The 18,075-nt window shown below is 42.5% G+C and overlaps 1 protein-coding gene across 1 annotated transcript in view; it reads right to left on the reverse strand.

Annotated features, from left to right (window-relative positions):
* Positions 1 to 8,958, reverse strand: part of LOC148508637 (adrenodoxin-like) — a 50,940-nt gene extending 41,982 nt beyond the window's left edge. Inside the window, exon 1 of the mRNA XM_088444206.1 lies at positions 8,790 to 8,958. Coding sequence (XP_088300332.1) covers positions 8,790 to 8,947 — 158 coding nt within the window. The 5' untranslated portion in view covers positions 8,948 to 8,958. The remainder of the gene's footprint in view (positions 1 to 8,789) is intronic.
* Positions 8,959 to 18,075: the final 9,117 nt, after the last annotated feature.

An 18,075-nucleotide genomic window follows, 5' to 3' on the forward strand; every position in this document is an offset into this window, starting at 1 on the left:
AATAGTAATGCCCATGTAGTGCTGCTTACACACAAAAAACAATACTTACCTTAAACCCCACTCCTACGTCTGCCAGCGTCTGGTCCGCCCAGATGCTCCTCGGAACTATGGGAGAGACGTCATGAGGGAGCCGGAAACTTTTTTGGCAGTGGGGAGCAAAATTTATAGTTATGCCACTGTTCCTGACAAATTGTACAAATCTTTCACAGAAGTCCAAGACTTCTTTTGCAGTTTCTGCATACTTTTATGTAACAAACACCTTGATACATAGGCCCCTAAGTGTTAAGTCAGTTTACTTAATATTCTGAACAAGTTTACTGATGTTCTGAAGCAGTTTACTGATGTTCTGAACCTGAACCCTCCTCTAGAATTATAAATTTTTCCCCTCTATCTGAAGTTGTTTATTTACTGCTGCCACATTTCTCTGAATGTCCATGCCACAAGCTATGTAACCACTGTGACCAATGAGTTACCAGAAATTAGTGCTACAGAAGACAATTCCTACTATCATACAATAGTTGCACATTAAAGGCATTTTGTTTTCAGTAATTACAATAAGAGGTTACTGTTACAAACTTTCAGACTATAGACAACACACAGATTAATTTTTTCCTGCAGTGTTCTAATCCTGCTCACAAATGCAAGTATGTAACTAATGTGCAACCCTATCACACCTACTGAACAAATGCAAGTATGTAACTAATGTGCAACCCTATCACACCTACTGAACAAATGCAAGTATGTAACTAATGTGCAACCCTATCACACCTACTGAACAAATGCAAGTATGTAACTAATGTGCAACCCTATCACACCTACTGAACAAATGCAGAATTAGTCAAAGTCCCTTTTATTATTATTTTTTTAATATGCAACTACTGTGTGAGAATTTGTTGACATTTATTTTATAAACTATGGGCCTGATTCAGAGATTTGCACAATGCCAACAATTATGCAGATTGAGCGATTTTTAAACTATTGCGCATGCGTAAAATCTGCACTGCGCATGCACAGCCTTGTTTTACTCACCAACTGAGAGACAGGTAGTCAGCGTTTGGGGGGAGCTGGGTAGACAAACGCAGGCGGGTCTGAACGTTTCAGTGCTGTTTCATGGGCGTGTATAAATTAGCTATTGCAGATTTCTTGGCACTATGGACCTCATTCAGAGTCGGTCGTAAGTGGCCACTTGGTCGTACCTAGCGATGTTCTCAAAACAGCGCATGCGTAAGTTTCGCAATGCGGGTGCGCAAACTATCTGTTGCGATCGGAAATTTCTCTCTCCTTCAACTTGGCCAGGTCGTTAGTTTGAGTGACAGGATGAGGCGTTTGTGGGTAGTAACAGGGGAAGGTGCTTGATAACGGGGGAGTGGAGATCCGAACGCAGGCGTGCCTGACTATGCAAACGGCGTTTTATGGGAGTGCATAATTAACTAAGTAGTGTCATGGCACATGTGACATGGGAGATTTTACACTGACTTGATCGTATTGCTTAAGAGAGGGTATGGTCAACCTTAAGCTCTACGACCAGCTTCAATGGTTCCCGATGGTCTCGATTAATCCTTATATGCCCGGAGATGACGTGTATTGCGAAGGAGAAGGGGGCGTGTTTTTAGTCTTACGGCCGCATCCTCCCCTCGCTCGTCCAGCTAATGATCCCATCTTAACGATGCAACTTGCGAGCGCTTCATTTGCATATCCGGCCCCTTTTACCTTACGACCGAGTGGCCACAATGACCGACTCTGAATGAGGTCCAATGAGAGATCACAGTGTGTCAGGAGATACAGGGCTGTATTCAGAGGTGGCCATACGGTCTACGACCGCACGGCTGCCTCGCTGTTTGACCAGTGCGCATGCGCACGAGGGAGTCGGCTCCTTCGTGCACATGCGTGAGACTCGCTACGACCGACAGCGCCGATTGTAGCGGGTCTCTTTCCAAAGGGGGCGAGCTGTCGATGTTGATTGACAGCTCGCCCCATTTGGAAGGCGGGCCGGGGGGGTGGCTGCCCAAACGGAGGCGTTCCCATGGGAATGCCTGCCATTTGGGGGAGGCCCCACTGACATCACTAGTGATGTCAGTGGAGAGCTTCCGGCTCTGACAGAGCCAGAAGCTCTCCGGGGCTTACGACAAGTGAGACCCTACCCTAGGGTCTCGTTGTAAGCCCCGATGGTCGCAAAGGTCTTTGACCATTGCGACCATCACCCTAGCGGTCGTTAGAGCTGTGGGTGTAAACCCACAGCCTAACGACCGAAACAGAGGCGGCCGGTCAGGATGCAAGCGGCCGCCCAGTTTCTGAGTGACCGCTTGCATCCTCCGACCGCCTCTGAATGAGGGCCACAGTGTGTGAGACAGGTCAGACTTGCCTCAGAAGCTGCGTGGCTGCCCGAAATGCATCCATGTTCCCAATGTTTAGGCTGATGCACATTGTCAGACTGATATGTGAAGGCAGCTGTGGGTGTCCCTATGCTTGGGTAAGCTTTGGAGGACATTAGCATATTTTCGCAATTGCAGTCCGTGAGAGATCGCAGTTGCAATTGCATTAGCGCAAGACTCTGAATCAGGCTCCATGTGCACATCTAGAACGGTAAATGCCCAAATCCTACACTTACATGGATGCCTATTAAAGCACCTGATATTCACAAAATACACATTTGTATGCAAATAAGAAAGGGTTCTAAGTTTACAGATACTGTAACACATGAACAATTTATTGAACATTTAAAGAAATAAATGAAGATGACCTTTAGTATTTATTTTACTTTGTATTACAGAATGTCAATGACCGGCAATTGTTATCAATTTTGAAGTGTACTTGAAACTCCTGGTATCTAAGAAATGTTACAGCGGAGTGACCTTGGCGTATTATTTTAACCCTGGACTCCCCTCATGCTTACTAGAATTGCTGATAAAAGTTGTGATAAACATATATGATGTTGATTTTCTCATGTAACCATAAAGAATCAGAGAGTTGTGATAGTTCCCTCAAAGACTGCAGACACACCCAGTAATATGTGCAATGCTACAGTGATCTTATAATTCCAACACAGCGTTATTATACAGAGTCTTACTTTAAAATAACAGTGTCTTTATGTGCCAAATATCAGTTCTGACTGAGGCCCTGATTCAGAGCCGGACGCTCTGACAGAGCGCTCGCTCTGAATCAGGGCCGGCCTGTTTTTTAGAGCGGCCTCCTGGCCGCTCGCATAGCTGTGGGTGACCACCCACAGCTATAGCGAGCGGTCAGGAAGATGGTTGCGATGGTCAAGACCATCGCGACCATCAGGCTTACGACGAGACCCTTGTGGTAGGGTCTCGTTGCCGCAAGCCCCAGAGAGATTCGGCTCTCACAGAGCCGAAATCTCTCCCACTGACATCACTCGTGATGTCAGTGGGGCCAGCCCCAAACGGAGGCGTTCACATGGGAATGCCTCCGTATGGGCAGCCACTCCCCTGGCCCGCCCACCAAAGGGGGCATGCTGTCACTCAACATTGACAGCACGCCCCCTTTGGTATGAGACCCGGAGCGATGGTTTGCCCGTCGCTATCCGGGTCTCGCGCATGCGCACAACAGAGCTGGCTATGTTGTGCGCATGCGCACTGGGCCACCATCGACCCGCTTGCGAGCGCATAGCGCTCGCGTGCGGGTCTGAATCAGGCCCTGAGTGAAGCAATATTTTTTTACATCATTTTGAATTCTTTTTACTTAAATAATGAGGTGTGGACATATATTTACTTATTAACATTTATGTGAAAAATAGTGGGCTTTAATTATTACCATTGCATAAAGCTATAAATATGCACAAATACCACTGCAACAAACCAGCAAGTAATTCATCTATCAAGAGCAAGTTAGACAATGGTAACGGTGTGACAGCAAATCAGCACTTCTGAGCATTGATTAGTAAATAATCCTCAGTGTGGTTAAAATGTACATACATTAGTTTCAGCATAGCCAAAAAATATAATGCCTTTGGGGTTTTTATTGTTGGTATTTTTTATTGTCATCTTTGAAAACTGTTTTATACTTCTCTTCCTATATTTTCCTACCATGTAAATGTAACATGAGATTAAATAGTTAGCAATTTATAGGCCATTAGGGATATCAGGGTGGAGTTAATGTTTTTTCTCTAAAACTGGGACCATTAAAGGTATGATTATGGTTGTATTTATATTTCAATTTATTTTGTCTTGATGTATATGCTGTTCATAATTAGTAATACTTGTTTGTCACAAATGTTCTAAATCTCACATACTGTAGGCTCACATACTGTAGGCTCACATACTGTAGGCTCACATACAGTACAGTATGTGAGCCTACGAATGGGCAAACATTGCGATTATTTCCAAATACTTCTAGGGCATCCCCACATCTCTACTGCTCTATAACAGTAAGGGGTCTATGTATAATTATTATTTTTATTTTTATGGCGCCACAAAGGCTCTGCAGTGTCATCCAAATGAGCAAAACAAGAAAACAGTGACTTACAGTACAAAACAATGCAAGAGAGGGACATGGTTTATAAACATTGCTGCATCCGCGATCATAGCACAGCAGTGCGTCAGCAACCAAAGCTTAGGTGTCGTTATAGGGAGCATACAATGAAAGTAAGGGAAAGGAGAACACATGAGGGCCCTGCTCGGAACTGCCGCCATTATTAAGGATCCGTATCCCTTGGGTCATAAATGCCTGAGCCATTATGTAAATTAGCTATTGGTGTGGCTAGAAGTGCTTGTGACACTGGGCTCATCTGATCATTCAGAGCCAATGTAAGGCTGGCAGCAGGATGATGTCCCAGAATGTTTCTGAGGACTGAAGTGGCCATGCTCCTGCCAGCACATGAAAGTCTGCCAAGCTATAAATATAGTTATATGCACAATATATGTAACCTCAATTTATTTAGTGTTATTTATGATACCCAACAAGAAGTGATAAGACCTTTAGGACCACTAATAAAGGATTCCACCTGTAGCAGCAGTCATCCCCCCTAAATCTGACCACGCTCTCCGGTATGCAGATGCCCCCAGGACTTCAGCTCTAGGTAGTAGATGCTAATCAGTAATAGGATTTTATTTAAGTTTATATGTAGACAGGACCCTAAGCAGATATTTAGAGATGTCTTTAGACAAACCAACTCAATGTCCATACAGGTAGATAATATAAATATAACACTTCACCTTATTATACTGATAACTTCTATTGACGATTAGATGGAGAGTTGAAATGCAAAGTGTCCAATTGCCAGTGAACCAAAGAACAGTACTGGACTACAAATGTATATAGTAACAAGTTATACCAATAGCATGGCTAACTAATAAGACACATGTAAGAGACAATCCCATGAAATAATACAAGCCGATATCAGGGTTAGAGATAACACACCAAGGTCAGGGACAGGTAGCAGACAAATAAAGGAAAGGAAAGGAAATACCTATGGTCAGTAACAGATCATCAATATATGGAAGCTGTATCAGCAATATCTCTTACCCAACCCATCTCAGCATCACAAGTCACTAACAAAGCGAAGCTGGAACAGTCACTGGTGTGGGTAACCCGCCCGACAAGCTATTTAAACTTGCCTGTGCCAATAGAGTGACCACTAACAGCTGCACCCGGCGAGTGAGGGGAGGGGAAAAAGAAGACACTTGTGGGTTTTCCTTGACAACAGCTGCTACCACGGCTGGAACAGAACTCACTATAGGATGTAAAGTCCCAGCGTCTGTAATCATGCACCAGCTGCTACAACTGCAGGACCTGCTGTCATTTCTAACACTTAAACCATTTGAATGAGAGCAATTCTAGAGGGGCAATCCTACATGACTAAATTAAAGTTCAATAGGAAATGTAAGCAGCTGTATATTGTACAGTATATTAAATTTAGGTACTATTTAACCAAAGGCATGCTTATAGGCTGGGCCTGAATATGTTTTCAAATCATGTAACCAGGGGGGCTAGAAGTGCACCCGCCGGTAGTCTCCTCCAGTCCGGTGCCACAGGAGGGCTCCAAGCCGGACACTCGCTGAGATTTTATTATCAGCGGGCGCCAGACTCCTCATCCTGAACTTCAGCTTCCGACTCTCCCCACAGGCACTATGGGAGAGACATCATGACATCTCTCCCATAGTTCCGAGGAGCAGCCGGGTTGACCGGACAGCGGCGGACGAAGGAGCGGGGTTTAAGGTAAGTATTGTTTGGGTGGTGTTTTGTGTAAGAGGCACTACAGGGGGATTACTATGGGGGCATTACCATATGGGCACTACTACAGGGGCATTACTATGGGGGTACTACCATATGGGCACTACTACTGGGGCATTACTATAGGGGCATTACTGTATGGGCACTACTACAAGGGCATTACCTCAGGGGGCATTACTATAGGTGCACTGCAGAAGGGGGCATTACCAGGGGGGGCGCCAAATTACTGTCTTGGCCCGGGTGACAAAAATCCTAGTTTCAGCACTGATGTAACTCTTTCACATGCAGAAAGATATACGGTGACATATTCGGAGCACTTGCTGATCACATCACAGCAGACTAAAATATTTTACTATACACAGCCACGAATATCAGAAAACAGTCATAATTATACACAAAAGGGTAATTCAATAGTTTTTTTTGGGTGTCTTATTTAATTGGCACCTGATGGAGCAATTCAATAATTGCCCCATTCGGGCGCGAAAGCCACCGACATTTCTGCTTGCAGCCTCCTGTGGTGATGATCAGAAATGTGTGAAAAATCTTTGGTTTGGACGCCCTAACCAGCGCATTAGACGGGTTTAGCCGCTTTATGAAGCTAAACCCGATGCTTTTGGGAGCGACAAGCGCGATAGTTAACCGGCACCCAAAACAATTAAGAGGCATATTCAATTCCAGGTGAAAAGTCCTGTACTTTTCGCATGCCGGACTTTTCGCCGACATCGCTGGTTTTCAATGTGAAAAAGTATTGCGCGCGTGCCCGCTTTTCCCTGTATTCAATTAGAAATCGTCGAAAATGGGACCCGGTGAAACTCTAACATGTGAAAAGTACTGTCAGTTTTGGGGAAATCAGCCTGACACCCAGAGCCGTAACTAGACTTTTTGGTGCCTTGTGCCAGAAAGAGAATTGGCGCCCCCTCATTTTTAAACACATAATGCACCCAAAAAAGGGCCATGGCTTCATGGGGAAGGGCCAGGGAAGAGATAGGAGAGGACAGGGGATGCTGGGGATGAAATAAGAGGAAGCTACAAGCAAGAATGATAATAAACAGAAATTTGACAGGCCCAAACAGCGCCCCCTGACCTGTGGTGCCCTGCGCGATGGCACCAGCCGCACTACCCTAGACCGCCCTGCTGAAGGTATTTGGGGTACTTAAATGCACTCAATAGTTGCTATTTATCATCTTTGCATAATTGGTAAAGAATAGCATTTTGCAGGGGTTTTTTGAAGAAAATAACTAGTCTCAGCAAATTTGGGGTACCTGAAAATGGGTGCTAGCATATTTTTAGGTTGCTAAAATGAATTTATAAAAATCGTTAAAAATCCACCTGCAGCAAGCACCTGCAAACTTAAAACACCTGGGGCATACTTGGGGACCTCCCTGGAGTCTATTTTGCTAGTTTTTAATGTTGTCCCCCAACTTTGGACTTTTTCGCCCCCAAAATGAAAGTACTTTTTTGGGGTGATCTAAAGAATCTTTTAAACTTTTTTTGATGCAGTTTACCTTTGGAGGACTGTCCCAAGGGTGCAGGGGGGTTCCCGCAGATTTGCACCCCAAATCCCCAATTCTGCACTTTTTTTCGACACCTAATCATAGGCAAAACTTTTTCGCAGGTCCCATTGTTTCCGCACCGGCAAAAATTCTTCGGATTAGAATACGGAGGAAACTTTTCACAAGGCGAAATGACGTCACTCGCGATACTTTTCTGCAAAAACTGACTTTTCGCACCTAATTGAATACGGCCCTTAATTGCTATGTCAGGTTCCCGTTAATTATTGTCACCAAAAAAACAATTGAATCCGCCTCTGAGAGCCTGATTCAGAGTTGTACAGCATCCATGGACCGCGTTGGATGTTTGAAAACATATTTGGGTATCGGATTGTATTCTGCTTGTCCCAAACCTTCTAAATACAGCATTGATCATCATCATCACATATACATCCATCAGCTGGATCTCTGTGTATGCTAACCTCTGCATATCCCACATTTCCGTTTCCACGTCCATGGCACGTTTGTCTTCCTTTCTCATTAAACTCACTAAACCACTAGTGGATTTGCGGCTGAGATCTCTATGACTCTGAATCGCTTGAAGTTGCTGGAAGTTGTGTATGCAGACTACGTCACATGCGCCATTGTTGTGGACTTGCGTGCAACTCTGAATCAGGTCCTAATTGTGAGGGAGCCAATGGAGATACCTATCCACATACATTTATACAGCAGAATCACATTTACTGGTCTATTTACTAAGCCTTGGATGGAGATAAAGTCGACAGAGATAAGGTACCAGCCAATCAGCTCCTAACTGTCATGTTACAGTGTGTTTAAAAAATTACAGTTATGAGCTGGTTGGTTGGTACCTTATCTCAGTCGACTTTATCTCCAGCCAAAGCTTAGTAAATAGTCCCCTTAGAATGAGAAATCAGCTAACATTTCATTCCAAAAATAAAACTATCACTTTTAGAGATTGGTACTGAGTGAATCAAAACCTGTACTAACTCTGTGAAGGGATTTTCCACAACCTTTTTCTTACTAATTCTATTGCATTTCTTCTTAATACAGTTCCCAGATTTTTTTTGTGTTGTTGTTTTTATTTACCCAATGTTGGAATTGGCATCTTGGCATTTGGAGGAGGATGTGAAGCCCCTCATATAGCAATTAGGCAATGTCTGGTTTCCAGCATGATTCCTTAGGCTCCTGTGACCATGATGACTGTTCAGAAGTGTCCGCAAGAGTCCCGGGGCACGGCGAGCCATGTTCAGAGAGAAGTCCTGGCTGCAGATTGCTTAGTACAGTGTCAGCAACTGACTGGAATGTCAGATATAAGGGAGCAAATATTATCCTGATGGAGCCACCCCATTGTGGGTGTAACCTTATGCACGACAGCAAGACTTCTCAGAGACTGCAGTCTATATAGCAAATGCTCTTTAACAGTAGATTAGGAAATACTATCACATATTACTTTTATTTTACAAGCCAGGGTACATATGCTTACAATACAAAATACAAGACACAAAATTAACCCCAATTACACAGCTCTGAAGGTAAAGTACAACATAACATACAATATATTAAGTATATAAAATTATAATAGTATAAAAGGGCTTAATATTAAGGTACGGTGGATATAAATGTAACTATGTATCAATCTAGAAAATATATATGTATATAGAAAATGTATAACTAGCTACAGAGCAACAAAAACAAGCAGCAACAAAAGTCTTACATCGTAATCAAATACATAATAACTACTAACTTGCAATAAAGAAAAGCAAATATAGTTATCAGCCAGTCACTTAATATATATAGAGTGATTAGTACAGATGCATCATACATGTCTGCATGGTAACAATTACATGCATGCAGTGTACACATAAACTCCTTATTGCCATGTGTTAGAGACTGTGGCCCTGATTCAGAGCCGGACGCTCTTTCAGAGGGCTCGCTCTGAATCAGGGCGGCATTATTTTTTTTGTGTGTCGGCCTCCTGGCCGCTCGCTAAGCTGTGGGTGACCACTGCGACCATCCGGCTTGCGACGAGACCCTTGTGGTAGGGTCTCGTCCATCGCAAGCCCCAGTGAGCTCCCGGCTCTAATAGAGCCGGAAGTTCACTACTGAGGCAGCCCCCAAATGGCAGGCGTTCCTTCGGGAACGCCTCCGTTTGGCCAGCCACCCCTCCTGCCCGCCTCCAAAATGGGGCAAGCTGTCAATCAAAATCAACAGCCGCCCCATTTTGGTGCGAGACCCGTAGCGACGGAGCACCCGTCGCTGGCCGGGTCTCGCACATGCGCATGCCGGAGCCGGCTCTGTCGTGTGCATGTGCAGAGGGGGACCATCGACCCGCTTGCGAGCACTGTTCGCTCACGAGCGGGTCTGAATCAGGCCCTGTGTTTGTTGTGGACCCGGAGTGGTAACAGGAGTAAACACCGGAACAGGTTTAAACTGCAAGGTGGGTTGTTTAATGAATGTTGGTATACATAAGCAATTAGACAAACTAAAGTCCAGTAATAACAGCAAATATATGTGGCAGGAGGGAACTGTAGTGAGTGGGAATACATAAATGTCCAGATCAGTGACAGAGATGAATGAGGTGAATCCAAATAGACTATAAAGGTGGGTACACACCTGACAGCTATATCTGCAGATGATGGTCATTCATACACACTGAACGACCATCATCTGCTGCTGCAGCGGGTCGAGCCAGACAGGGGGCGGGCAGGGGCGTGGCCTAAACATGGGAGGCGTGGCTATGCCCCCTTTGGAAAAAAAACATTTCCAACACAGTGCTGCGTGCAGCCAAAGGGAGGCACAATCTGCGTGATCGCTTCCCCCCTTTGGCATAGGAGACTGCTCGGGCTGCTGCTTTAGCAGCCTCGGACAGTCTCCCAGTGCAGCCCAGCACACAGCAGCGTGTGCTGGGCTGCTGTGGATGGGGAGCTGTGCCGGACCCGGGTAAGTAGTACCCACTCGCGGCTCCCCCCCTCTCTGCACCCCTGTGTACGGGCGATCGGCTGATTGCCCGTACACACTTGCCGCTGGACAGATATGTCTGCAGACATATCTGTTCATTGGCTGTGCAGCACAGCCAATGCGATATGTCTGTGAACGATGTTGTTCACAGACCTATCGTCTGTACACACTGGCCGACGGGGGCATGATATATTGGCCGATCAATTAATCGGCCAATATATTGGCCTGTGTGTACCCAGCATTAGAGTGAAGTGGATATCCTGGTATGCTGAATAGTGGCTGAGAGGGATATGCAGAAATGCTGTGATGATGGCTAAAAGGAGAATCCGGTAATGCTGTGATGATGGCTGAAAGGAGAATCCAGTAATGCTGTGATGATGGCTGCACAGGAATGGGTTAACTGAGGAGACAGGCTCAGGCAGGAGTGGGTCTGGTGGAAGGTGCAGGGCTGATCCCAGCGGAGTGTGAGGCAAGGCAGAGCAGTGCAGACTATGCAGGGAGCCAGAGGCTGACAAGGAGCTAGGGTAAGCACCGGAGCACAAATCTAAGGTTCAGGAGCGCAGAGAACCCTCTCTCACAGCTGACGCTGTGAACACATTGCACTGGCAACTACAGGGAGCTCCAAACACCCTTAAGTACCCAGTAACAAAACGTGATAGGCCAGAGAGAGCAGGTCTGCTATGTCATATGGCCAAAGACACATGGTGGTGCCCAGACAGCCGTGACGCGGAGATGCCACTAGCCAGGATTGCCCAACGCTGGCAGACCTCTGCGTACACACGCAATGCCAGTCTTCACACACCAGCTCCCCCGCCAGAAAGACCGTGCCACATCGCTCTCACTGGTAAGGACCACAAACCTCCACACCGCTAAACCTTGGTCGTGACACCATGCAGTTTCTCAGCATACTGTATGTACTTTATGTATGACTAGTTTTATTTGCAGTACTTGACAAAATACAGTTACAATGTAAGCAGTTATGATGAACATGGTTAAAATGTTGACATCATAAATGTTGACACATGAAAATTGTCAACATGGACAGAATGTTGACTTTTCGTATGAAATGTTGATATTGTCATAATCAATGTCGACATTTGCATTAAGCTTATGGTTAGCATTAGGATAGACACAAAATAACAGCTTCTACATTCTGACAATGTCGACATCATATCAGTGTCGAAATACTGAATGTCGAGATGATCAGTATCAACATGGTGAACCTTTCAACATGATCAATACCAACATACCGATAGTGTCGACATTATGAATGTCAACATTATATACCAAACCTTACTTGACAACACTAAAAGAAAATGAAGTGTTAAATTCAAATTAAATGCAACAATATAAATGTTTTTCACAGAATAAAACTGCATAGCTTTCACAGCAGCCTGATGATCAGAGGTAGGTAAGTCTACTCGCTGCTTGGCTCAGGATACACTGTATTACACTGGCAGCTAAAGGATACTCTTTAAGAACCTGGGGGTATATTTACAAAAGATCGATTTTGTATTCTGTTTGATTTGCCATTTGATTTTGGTTCGATTTCCAATCGATTTTGATATTGGAGATTTACTAAAGCCAAAATCGAATGTCAAATCAACCAGAATATGGAATTTCACTCAACATCGAATATAGGCAAAACATCAATGTTTTACTATAGTCAAATATAAGATCCCTTCATTTACTAACATTCGATTTGCAAATCGAATATAAATCGAATTCAGAATCGAACTTCAAATCCCCAAATGAATAGAATAATGAGAGACAGTCGATTTGAGCTTTTAAACACCATTCTGTTGGCTGGAAACTGATTATGATGCCTTTTTTAAAAGCTCCCAAAAGCATGTGGGGCAGTCTGGCTGTAAGAATAATGGCTGCTCAAGGCTATGCTATGCTGTGCACCTATCTCCAGTAACAGGGGCATAACTAGCTCTTTGCTGGCCCCATAGCAAAGGTGCACACATCCCCCCCCCCATGGTGGGGTTCAGGCAAACATATATACAGTATATATATATATATATATATATATATATATATATATATCGAGAAGGGAGTTATTGACTGGGGGCGACCAACCTGCTAATGATAAATATTCACACAAATATATAAATATAAATAAAGTGCTGAGTGCTAACGTGCTTGAATCAGCCTGAGCAAGTATACATAAATCATAAAGTGCTTGGTGCCAAATAGTCCTAGCAGCATAGACCAATGAAGTGCTTAGTGCAATATAAATACTTTTAGCAGCATACAAAAATAAAGTGATAAAAGAAAGCTAGTACCATAAAAAATATTTAATAGAGATTGACAAAAACAAGATAAATACAATAAAACACTGTGGTTCCTAATCAGGAGTAACCACCAGAGAGCAATAAATAACCGATAAAAATAAGATCAATTTAGGAGGTAAAAGAAGAGTTTTAGCTTATCTGAAAATCAATTTGAGAGGGTCTGGGTGTAAATCATTCATTACTTGCCCTTGGGATTTACACCCAGACCCTCTCAAATTGTACTTGCATTTGTTTAAAGCACCAGTAGTTTATTCATTGGTTTAGGTTCTGGCGCCGGATTCATAATTATTTTTATATATATATATATATATATATATATATATTTACATATAAACATATATATTTAAGATGAGCATATTATATTTATGAAGAAAATATAAATCCCTTTCACTTTTCTAGAGTGTGTACAAGTGTTTCCAACTTTTTCCCTCATAATTAGTGTGCATGTGATACATTTTGCCTAAAAGGAGGTAATGAGGAAGTTGATTTCGATTTTGCCTTCGATTTTAATGTGGATTTGAGGTTCAATTTTGGAAGGGATTCATAAACTGAACACAAAATCCCTTCTTAAAATCGACCAAAATCTAATTCGATCTGAAAATTGAATGCAACATCGATATTAGTAAATGAGGGATTTGTTAAGGGATTTGCAGTTTGATTCAAATTCGATTTCAGTCGATTTAATAGATTAATAAAATTGAATGCCAAATCGAACTTTAGTAAATTTACCCCCTGGAATCTAGTTAAAAGCAATAGTTTCTATACAATAGTCAGTGTTCGGAAGATAATTCTATGTGGAAATATCCAGATTGCAGCATGAGAAAAACAATCATAATGATTATTAAATATGTGGAATCCTCTTTAACTTAAAGCTCTCTGAATAAGTAGTATCATTGTAATAATCACCTAGCACGTAGAGCAAGAAAAGTGGTGTAACAGTGCTCTAAGTTATTGGGTGGAATGCATCATGGATCACATTTTGAATGCGATGCAAGCCACCACTGTTCACATGCATTGCAGCATGTATTAACGCTGTACGCATGAATATTTACGATTAAAAACATAATTTGCAGCTATTCCAATAAGAGCTGTCCTTTGCAGTGTGAGGACTTATGGGTTTATGACGCATGCACGAGACGTGGGTGAATTCTGCAGTAAGAAGCCCATAAGTTTCTATTAGACGGCGTCATCTATAGATCAATTTTCTCTCTCTCGCTCTCTCCCTCTCTCTTTTTTTAAGTATTTGTCTCTGTATCTAAATAAATGACCAGTTAAATATATTTAAACTAGTATAGATTTGTGCAATAAAGAAAAGAAAATGTGTTTTCTGAAAACAAGGTATCCTGATGTCTTTATAAATGTCCTCCTATATTGACTTGGTATACAAGTACAATTACTGGAAATACAAGGATGATAGTCTATAATGAGTACAAGCACATGGCCTTGATCGTGACAGGGAAGATATTAATTGAGTAGCTTTTGGAGGACACTTTGCATTTCTGATTCCAATCTTCTCTCCGGTAAGAGGCTAAACTATGGTCAGTGTCATATCTCAGTGACCTCCATCCAGACACCGGAATGCATATAAGCCCAATAAATCACTGAGGATTTCAGGAGGGCATTGCGAAAGGGAAACAGACTACTTTCTCTTTTCGGGGGAGATGTATCAATTCTTCTAGACAAATAAAGTGGAGTGGTTTCCCATAGTAATCAATCAGCTTCTTCATATCATTTAACTAACACAGTTTACTGACAGTTAGAAACTGATTGGTTGCTATGGGCAACTTCTCCACTTTCTCTCTCTCCAAGGGTAGAGCTTAGGGCTCCATTTAACAACAACACATAACCCTTTGTTATCCTTCTATATTTAACAGGTGAACTTAGACACCCCACTTTCCCCTGTGTAATGCTGGGCATACATTATACAATTATCTGTCAGATATCTGTCCAATCTGGCTGGTTGGAATGAAAACCTGGTAATGTATTGGAGCAAATGACAATCATCATATGTTCTTAAACCCTGGAAAATGGACAAAAAACAAATTGTTCAAATTGGTTAAATTTGTGTGTTTTAACCAATCTGTCTGAACAACCATTTTTGTATGTTTTCCATTGTTTGTGAACAAATGGACGATTGTCATTTGCTCTTATACATTACCAGATTTTCATTCCAACCAGCGAGATTGGACAGATATCTGACAGATAATTGTATAGTGTATGCCCAGCATAAGTAAAATTTTGTCATCTTATCCCCAGGTGCCCATTAATTAGTATGCTTGGGTGTGGTTCTGTCTCTTTAAGCCAGTGAGCCAGTACCTAAACTCATGGAAGAAGTATAATATGCATGGTCAGTGCTGAGTATGTATGAATTTTATTTATTTGCCTGCACCGTAACATTGATGATGATGATGAGATATATATATATATAAGGACTGTCTAAAAAGTTAGGTGAATGGTCTGATATATCTGTATGCAATGCTTGCAACAAGGTTGCTCGTGTGCGCTGACATGCCTGGACATAACTGGACCTGCCCCCAGTCGGAGACACACAAAATGTTGGTGAAAGTAGACGGCAAGATGCTGTGAGTAGAAAATGTGTGTACACAATCGTACACACATTTTCTACTCACAGCATCCTGCCCGTACACAACATTTCGTGCATCTCCGTCGACGATTTACCCAATTTGAAGCAGAACTTACTGTTGTGTCTTTGCTCCATTGCTGTTCGACGCACACTGCCAGGGACACTCTTTTGAAATGAATGCAAAGGCAGTTTGGTGGCGGCCTCGGGCAAACCCCGACTGGGGGCAGGTCCAGACATGTCCATGCATGTCAGCGTGCATGAGCGACCTTGTTGTAAGCGTTGCATACAGATATATCAGACCATTCACCAAACTCTTTAGACACACCTCATATATATATATATATATATATATATATACAGTTAGGTCCATACATAATGGGACATTGACAGAATTTTCAGATTTTGGCCTCTATTCACCACCACAATGGTTTTGAAATGAAACAAACAAGATGTGCTTTAACTGCAGACTTTCAGATTTAATTTGAGGGTAATTACATCCAAATCGGGTGAACAGTGTAGGAATTACAACAGTTTCAATATGTGCCTCCCACTTTTTAAGGGGCCAAAAGTAATTGGACTATCAACTCAAAAGCTATTTCATGGACAGGTGTGAGCTATTCCCTCATTATTTCATTATCAATTAAGCAGGTAAAAGGTCTGGAGTTGATTCTAGGTGTGACATTTGCATTTGGAATCAGTTGCTGTCAACCCACAATATGAGATCCAAAGAGCTGTCACTATCACTGAAGCAAGCCATCATTAGGCTGAAAAATCAAAACAAACCCATCAGAGAGATAGCAAAAACATTAGGTGTGGCCAAATCAACTGTTTGGAACATTTTTAAAAAGAAAGAACGCACCGGAGAGCTCAGCAACATCAAAATACCCGGAAGACCACGGAAAACAACTGTGGTGGATGACAAAAGAATTATTTCCCTGGTGAAGAAAAACCCCTTCACAACAGTTGGCCAAATCAAGAACACTCTCCAGGAGGTAGATGTATATGTGTCAAAGTCAACAATCAAGAGAAGACTTCACAAGAGTGAATATAGAGGGTTCACCACAAGATGCAAACCATTGGTGAGCCACAAAAACAGGAAGACCAGATTAGAGTTTGCCAAACAACATCTAAAAAAGCCATTACAGTTCTGGAACAACATCCTATGGACAGATGAGACAAAGATCAACTTGTACCAGAGTGATGGGAAGAGAAGAGTATGGAGAAGGAAAGGAACTGCTCATGATCCAAAACATACCACCTTATCAGTGAAGCATGGTGGTGGTAGTGTCATGGCGTGGACATGTATGGCTGCCAATGGAACTGGTTCCCTTGTATTTATTGATGATGTGACTGCTGACAAAAGCAGCAGAATGAATTCTGAAGTGTTTCGGGCAATATATGCTCATATTCAGTCAAATGCTTCAGAACTCATTGGACGGCGCTTCACAGTGCAGATGGACAATGACCCGAAGCATACTGCAAAAGCAACCAAAGAGTTTTTTAAGGCTAAAAAGTGGAATGTTATGCAATGGCCAAGTCAATCCCCTGACATGAATCCGATTGAGCATGCATTTCACTTGATGAAGACAAAACTGAAGGGAAAATGCCCCAAGAACAAGCAGGAACTGAAAACATTTGCAGTAGAGGCCTGGCAGAGCATCACCAGGGATGAAACCCATTGTCTGGTGATGTCTATGCGTTCCAAACTTCAGGCTGTAATTGCCTTCAAAGGATTTGCAACAAAGTATTAAAAAGTGAAAGTTAGATTTAGGATTGTTTAGTTTGTCCCATTACTTTTGGACCCTTAAAAAGTGGGAGGCACATATAGAAACTGTTGTAATTCCTACACCGTTCACCTGATTTGGATGTAATTACCCTCAAATTAAATCTGAAAGTCTGCAGTTAAATCACATCTTGTTTGTTTCATTTCAAAGCCATTGTGGTGGTGAATAGAGGCCAAAATATGAAAATTCTGTCAATGTCCCAATATTTATGGACCTGACTGTATATTCCAAGTAAAAAGGTACTAGTCACGGCACTAAACCACTCAAACGTTCTGTTCAAATTATGGAGAATCAAGTTCAATATATTCGTCCACTATGGTCCACTATGGTCCTGAAATCGACAGTGGCAGCTCACGTCTTCCCAAATGAACCTTTGTTGTATGGTTCCCGGTAGTCATGTAAAACAAAAAGTGAAAAACAGGCGCCTCATAGTGTAATATGTTTATCAGTTAGGCACGCACCATTACCACTTAAATATGCATACCGTAATGTGTCAGCATGTGGGCACGTAATCATTAATCCGCAGAGTCACTTTATCTCCCTCTTGGATTTTATACAGTCCCGTTCTTACTCCACAGTCATTAGTGTGTATATAGGAGAAGAAAACACACTCATAGTGTATTACCAATGACAATTTTAATTTAAACACAGGTGGACACACACAAAAAATTGCGTAATTACATTAAAAAAGTGCAATAAGGCCTAACTGATAAACATATTACACTATGAGGCGCTTGTTTTTCACTGTT

The sequence above is a fragment of the Taudactylus pleione genome, unplaced genomic scaffold, assembly GCF_031769625.1.
Source record: "Taudactylus pleione unplaced genomic scaffold, aTauple2 ptg000352l, whole genome shotgun sequence".
NCBI classification, from domain to species: Eukaryota; Metazoa; Chordata; class Amphibia; order Anura; family Myobatrachidae; genus Taudactylus; species Taudactylus pleione.